Below are 7,500 nucleotides of genomic sequence, written 5' to 3'. Positions count from 1 at the left end.
ATAGAAATAACAAGGATAGAAATAACAAGGATAGAAATAACATGGATAGAAATAACATGAATAGAAATAACATGAATAGAAATAACATGGATAGAAGTAACATGGATAGAAATAACAAGGATAGAAATAACAAGGATAGAAATAAGGATAGAAATAACATGAATAGAAATAACATGAATAGAAATAACAAGGATAGAAATAACATGGATAGAAATAACAAGGATAGAAATAACAAGGATAGAAGTAACATGGATAGAAATAACATGGATAGAAGTAACATGGATAGAAATAACAAGGATAGAAGTAACATGGATAGAAATAACAAGGATAGAAATAAGGATAGAAGTAACATGGATAGAAATAACATGAATAGAAATAACATGGATAGAAGTAACATGGATAGAAATAACATGGATAGAAGTAACATGGATAGAAATAACGAATAGAAATAACATGGATAGAAATAACATGGATAGAAGTAACATGGATAGAAGTAACATGGATAGAAATAACAAGGATAGAAGTAACATGGATAGAAATAACATGAATAGAAATAACATGAATAGAAATAACATGGATAGAAATAACATGGATAGAAATAACATGAATAGAAAAAAACAAGGATAGAAATAACATGAATAGAAATAACATGGATAGAAATACCATGAATAGAAATAACATGGATAGAAATAACATGAATAGAAATAACATGAATAGAAATAACATGGATAGAAATAACAAGGATAGAAATAACAAGGATAGAAATAACATGGATAGAAATAACATGAATAGAAATAACATGAATAGAAATAACATGGATAGAAATAACATGAATAGAAATAACATGGATAGAAATACCATGAATAGAAATAACATGAATAGAAATAACATGGATAGAAATAACAAGGATAGAAATAACATGGATAGAAATAACATGGATAGAAATAACATGGATAGAAATAACAAGGATAGAAATAACATGGATAGAAATACCATGAATAGAAATAACAAGGATAGAAATAACAAGGATAGAAATAACATGGATAGAAATAACATGGATAGAAATAACATGAATAGAAATAACATGAATAGAAATAACATGGATAGAAATAACATGAATAGAAATAACATGAATAGAAATAACAAGGATAGAAATAACATGGATAGAAATACCATGAATAGAAATACCATGAATAGAAATAACAAGGATAGAAATAACAAGGATAGAAATAACAAGGATAGAAATAACAAGGATAGAAATAACATGGATAGAAATAACAAGGATAGAAATACCATGAATAGAAATAACATTAATAGAAATACCATGAATAGAAATAACATGGATAGAAATAACAAGGATAGAAGTAACATGAATAGAAATAACAAGGATAGAAATAACAAGGATAGAAGTAACATGAATAGAAATAACATGGATAGAAATAACAAGGATAGAAATAACAAGGATAGAAGTAACATGAATAGAAATAACATGAATAGAAATAACATGGATAGAAATAACATGGATAGAAATAACATGGATAGAAATAACATGTTTATTTAGGACAAAAATATGCCTCCAGTTGAGCCGCCTGGCCGTGGAGTGTTTCAACGCGTGCGTGCTACAGATCGTATTTATTTATTTATTTATTTATTTATTTATTTATTTATTTATTTATTTCTATCTCAGTGATTTTTAACCTCTTTTGAGCCACGGCACATTTTTTTTACATAAAGAAAATCCCGCGGCACACCACCAACCACAAATGTAACACGATGACACATTAATAGCCTAATAGATCAGATTCAGCATTTCATCGCTGTTGCGTGCTCACATCGATGACCTCGGCCCTACTGCTTACATCCTGGCACTGCCACCAGGGGGCAGTAATTCTATGGTCTTAAATCAGCGAGGTCATTATTGCGCTATACTGCCACCTACTTACACACAATAGTATTTAATTTCTCTGCCAGTCATCATATTGCAGGCACAGATGTGCAACAAGACGAGTGCTTAGGGCTGTCTACAAATTACAACACCAAAAAGAGATGCAACAAAAATATTTATTAATTTAACTTATTTTTTAAAGTAAGTGCTGTAGTATAACTAGCAGGGCCGTCTACAAATTACTGAAAGAGATGCAACAAAAATATGTATTAATTTAATGATTAAATAAGGTAATGTCTCCAAGCTTACCTCAATTATTACTTGTCTCCTGCTAGTTATTCTACAGCACTTACTTTAAAAAAAATAAGTTAAATTAATAAATATTTTTGTTGTATCTCTTTTCGGTGTTGTAATTTGTAGACGGTCCCTAATCACTCGTCTTACTGCAGCAACAACAACAGAGAGCAGAAGCCAGCAGGCAAGTGTTATTTACATAAACTTCTGGTGTACTTACAAACTTTACAATCCATAGTTTTATGAGTACATAACCTATTTGTACTACTGTAAATGTTTGGTATCATTTTGGGCATTATTAGTGGGGTAATGTACAAGAGACACTTCGGATCCATTAGCCCTATGCTAAGCTATTCAGCTGCTAACGCTACTCTACGCTAACTCTCCCAATGTTAGACCCAGGTGAAAAAAGCTTCTGGGGGGGGTGTTTGGCTCGAGGTCATGGTGCAAAGGACCCTAGGGTGACATTACTCCGAACCATCACTTTAAGTAAAATCGGATAATTTCTCACGGTACGTGGGACGATGCCCTGATCTACTGGATGGTTCAGGCAGCACGAAGTTGTCCCGACAGACGAATCTCACAGCGTGTCTGACGGCTGGAAGCGGCTCTCCTCTCCGTCCAGGACGCCGTGGTACATGGCGATCTCCTGCTCCAGCCGCTGCTTGTTGCTAAGCAACGTGTCGTAGTCGTGGCGCTGCTGCTCGATCTCGCCGTGCACGTCGGACAGCTCGGCCTCCAGCTTGGCCACCACCGAGCCCAAGTTCTGCAGCTCCATGTCGTGCCAGTGGCGGGCGTCACCCAGAGAGTTCTCCAGACCTCGTTTCTACACACACACACACACACACACACACACACACACACACACACACACACACACACACACACACACACACACACACACACACACACACACACACACACACACACACACACACACACACACACACACACACACACACACACACACACACACACACACACACACACACACACACACACACACACACACACACACACACACACACACACACACACACACACACACACACACACACACACACACACACACACACACACACACACACACACACACACACACACACACACACACACACACACACACACACACACACACACACACACACACACACACACACACACACACACACACACACACACACACACACACACACACACACACACACACACACACACACACACACACACACACACACACACACACACACACACACACACACACACACACACACACACACACACACACACACACACACACACACACACACACACACACACACACACACACACACACACACACACACACACACACACACACACACACACACACACACACACACACACACACACACACACACACACACACACACACACACACACACACACACACACACACACACACACACACACACACACACACACACACACACACACACACACACACACACACACACACACACACACAGACACACACACACACACACACACACACACACACACACACACACACACACACACACACACACACACACACACACACACACACACACACACACACACACACACACACACACACACACACACACACACACACACACACACACACACACACACACAGACACACAGACACACACACACACACACACACACACACAGACAGACACACACACAGACAGAGACACACACACACACACACACACACACACAGACACACATGCACCCACACAGACACACACACACATGCGCACACACAGACATGTGAAAACACACACACATAAACACATCGTGTATTTAGTTATTTTGTGCGCAAGTTCAGTCGGTTGTCTATATATTCTATAACATTAAAACTTTGTTTGATCCTACGAAGGTACAAACTCCTGACAACACATTACCTTCAAATAACAGACACACTGAGTATACAGCTATGAAGAGTAATGCACTTTAACACCAGCTCACAGACTTCACTCGGACTATGGCTCAGAGACCTGAGACTTGATTTGATTTGTTGGGATCTCCATTAGCCACAGCTCTTCTTCCTGGAGTCCACCCACAACTTGTTCGTGCATCATTACATTAAAAACAACCACCAAAAAGCCACATTCAATTAATCACTAAAAAGAAAACAACGAAAACTCGGACTATGGCTCAGAGACCTGAGACTCACATACAGCTGTCATGTTTCTGTGTGTCATGTGACCTGTTGGCGTGGGTGTTTCTGTGTGTCATGTGACCTGTTGGCGTGGGTGTTTCTGTGTGTCATGTGACCTGTTGGCGTGGGTGTTTTGTGTGTCATGTGACCTGTTGGCGTGGGTGTTTCTGTGTGTCATGTGACCTGTTGGCGTGGGTGTTTTTGTGTGTCATGTGACCTGTTGGCGTGGGTGTTTCTGTGTGTCATGTGACCTGTTGGCGTGGGTGTTTCTGTGTGTCATGTGACCTGTTGGCGTGGGTGTTTTGTGTGTCATGTGACCTGTTGGCGTGGGTGTTTCTGTGTGTCATGTGACCTGTTGTTGTGTTTCGTGGACCTGTTTGGGTGTGTGTCATGACCTGACCTGGGTTGTGTGTCATGTGACCTGTTGGCGTGGGTGTTTCTGTGTGTCATGTGACCTGTTTGTGTTTCTGTGTGTCATGTGACCCTGTTGGCTGTGTGTCATGACCTGTGACGTGTTTCTGTGTGTCATGTGACCTGTTGGCGTGGGTGTTTCTGTGTGTCATGTGACCTGTTGGCGTGGGTGTTTCTGTGTGTCATGTGACCTGTTGGCGTGGGTGTTTCTGTGTGTCATGTGACCTGTTGGTTTCGTGGGTGTTTCTGTGTGTGTTATGTGACCTGTTGGCGTGGGTGTTTCTGTGTGTCATGTGACCTGTTGGCGTGGGTGTTTCTGTGTGTCATGTGACCTGTTTGGCGTGTGGTGTTTCTGTGTGTGTCATGTGACCTGTTGGCGTGGGTGTTTCTGTGTGTGACCATGTGACCTGTTGGACCTGTTGGGTGTTTCTGTGTGTCATGTGACCTGTTGGCGTGGGTGTTTCTGTGACCTGTTGTCATGTGACCTGTTGGTTTCTGTGTGGGTGACCTTTCTGTGTGTGTCATGACCTGTTGACCTGTTGGACCGTGGGTGTTTCTGTGTGTCATGTGACCTGTTGGCGTGGGTGTTTCTGTGTGTCATGTGACCCTGTTGTCGTGTGACCTGTTTCTGTGTTTCTGTGTGTCATGTGACCTGTTTGGCGTGGGTGTTTCTGTGTGTCATGTGACCTGTTGGCGTGGGTGTTTCGTGTTTCTGTTGTGTGTCATGTGACCTGTTGGCGTGCGTGTTTCTGTGTGTCATGTGACCTGTTGGCGTGGGTGTTTCTGTGTGTCATGTGACCTGTTGGCGTGGGTGTTTCTGTGTGTCATGTGACCTGTTTGTGTTTCTGTGTGGTGACCTTTGGCGTGGGTGTTTCTGTGTGTCATGTGACCTGTTGGCGTGGGTGTTTCTGTGTGTCATGTGACCTGTTGTGTCATGTGACCGTGGGTGTTTCTGTGTGTCATGTGACCTGTTGGCGTGGGTGTTTCTGTGTGTCATGTGACCTGACCTGTTGTGTCATGTGACCTGTTGGCGTGGGTGTTTCTGTGTGTCATGTGACCTGTTGACCTGTTGGCGTGGGTGTTTCTGTGTGTGTGACCTTTCTGTGTTTCTGTGTGTCATGTGACCTGTTGGCGTGGGTGTTTCTGTGTGTCATGTGACCTGTTGCGTGGGTGTTTCTGTGTGTCATGTGACCTGGGTGTTTCTGTGTGTCATGTGACCTGTTGGCGTGGGTGTTTCTGTGTGTCATGTGACCTGTTTGGGTTTCTGTGGGTGTTTCTGTGTGTCATGTGACCTGTTGGCGTGGGTGTTTCTGTGTGTCATGTGACCTGTTGGCGTGGGTGTTTCTGTGTGTCATGTGACCTGTTGGCGTGCGTGTTTCTGTGTGTCATGTGACCTGTTGCGTGGGTGTTTCTGTGTGTCATGTGACCTGTGTTTCTGTGTGTCATGTGACCTGTTGGCGTGGGTGTTTCTGTGTGTCATGTGACCTGTTGGCGTGGGTGTTTCTGTGTGTCATGTGACCTGTTGGCGTGGGTGTTTCTGTGTGTCTGTTGTGACCTGTTGGCGTGGGTGTTTCTGTGTGTCACCTGTTGTGACCTGTTGGCGTGGCGTGTTTCTGTGTGTCATGTGACCTGTTGGCGTGGGTGTTTCTGTGTGTCATGTGACCTGTTGTGCGTCGTGTTTGTTTGTGTCATGTGACCTGTTGGCGTGGGTGTTTCTGTGTGTCATGTGACCTGTTGGCGTGGCGTGGGTGTTTCTGTGTGTCATGTGACCTGTTGGCGTGCGTGGGTGTTTCTGTGTGTCATGTGACCTGTTGGCGTGGGTGTTTCTGTGTGTCATGTGACCTGTTGGCGTGGGTGTTTCTGTGTTTCTGTCATGTGACCTGTTGGCGTGTGTTTCTGTGTGTTTCTGTGTGTCATGTGACCTGTTGGCGTGGGTGTTTCTGTGTGTCATGTGACCTGTTGGCGTGGGTGTTTCTGTGTGTCATGTGACCTGTTGGCGTGCGTGTTTCTGTGTGTCATGTGACCTGTTGGCGTGGGTGTTTCTGTGTGTCATGTGACCTGTTGGCGTGGGTGTTTCTGTGTGTCATGTGACCTGTTGGCGTGGGTGTTTCTGTGTGTCATGTGACCTGTTGACCGTTGGGTGTTTCTGTGTGTCATGTGACCTGTTGGCGTGGGTGTTTCTGTGTGTTTCTGTGTGTCATGTGACCTGTTGGCGTGGGTGTTTCTGTGTGTCATGTGACCTGTTGGCGTGTTTCTGTGTGTCATGTGACCTGTTGGTTTCTGTGTGGTGACCTTTCGTGGGTGTGTGTCATGTGACCTGTTGGCGTGGGTGTTTCTGTGTGTCATGTGACCCGTGGGTGTTTCTGTGTGTCATGTGACCTGTTTCGTGTTTCTGTGTGTCATGTGACCTGTTGGCGTGCGTGTTTCTGTGTGTCATGTGACCTGTTGGCGTTTCTGTGTGCGTGTTTCTGTGTGTCATGTGACCTGTTGGCGTGGGTGTTTCTGTGTGTCATGTGACCTGTTTGGTGTTTCTGTGTGTCATGGGACCTGTTTCTGTGTTTCTGTGTGTCATGTGACCTGTTGGCGTGGGTGTTTCTGTGTGTCATGTGACCCTGTTGTCATTGGCGTGGGTGTTTCTGTGTGTCATGTGACCTGTTGGCGTGCGTGTTTCTGTGTCATGTGACCTGTTGGCGTGCGTGTTTCTGTGTCATGTGACCTG

The 7,500-nt window shown here is 43.6% G+C and overlaps 1 protein-coding gene across 2 annotated transcripts in view; it reads right to left on the bottom strand.

Moving 5' to 3' along the window:
- The window catches only part of bfsp2 (beaded filament structural protein 2, phakinin), a 20,929-nt gene that overhangs the window by 1,139 nt on the left and 12,290 nt on the right, over positions 1–7,500 (bottom strand). The window contains exon 6 of one of the 2 annotated variants that reach the window (XR_003693965.1): positions 2,691–3,005. Coding sequence is in view for 1 of the 2 variants with exons in the window: in XM_028593921.1 (XP_028449722.1) it covers positions 2,764–3,005 (242 nt within the window). In the remaining variant the exon portion in view is untranslated. The remainder of the gene's footprint in view (positions 1–2,690; positions 3,006–7,500) is intronic. The other variant, XM_028593921.1, reaches the window with a different exon arrangement.

This window comes from Perca flavescens, chromosome 12 (genome assembly GCF_004354835.1).
Source record: "Perca flavescens isolate YP-PL-M2 chromosome 12, PFLA_1.0, whole genome shotgun sequence".
Classification (NCBI taxonomy): Eukaryota; Metazoa; Chordata; class Actinopteri; order Perciformes; family Percidae; genus Perca; species Perca flavescens.
Note: the sequence above shows the minus strand (reverse complement) of the source record. Positions and strands in the feature narration are given on the sequence as shown.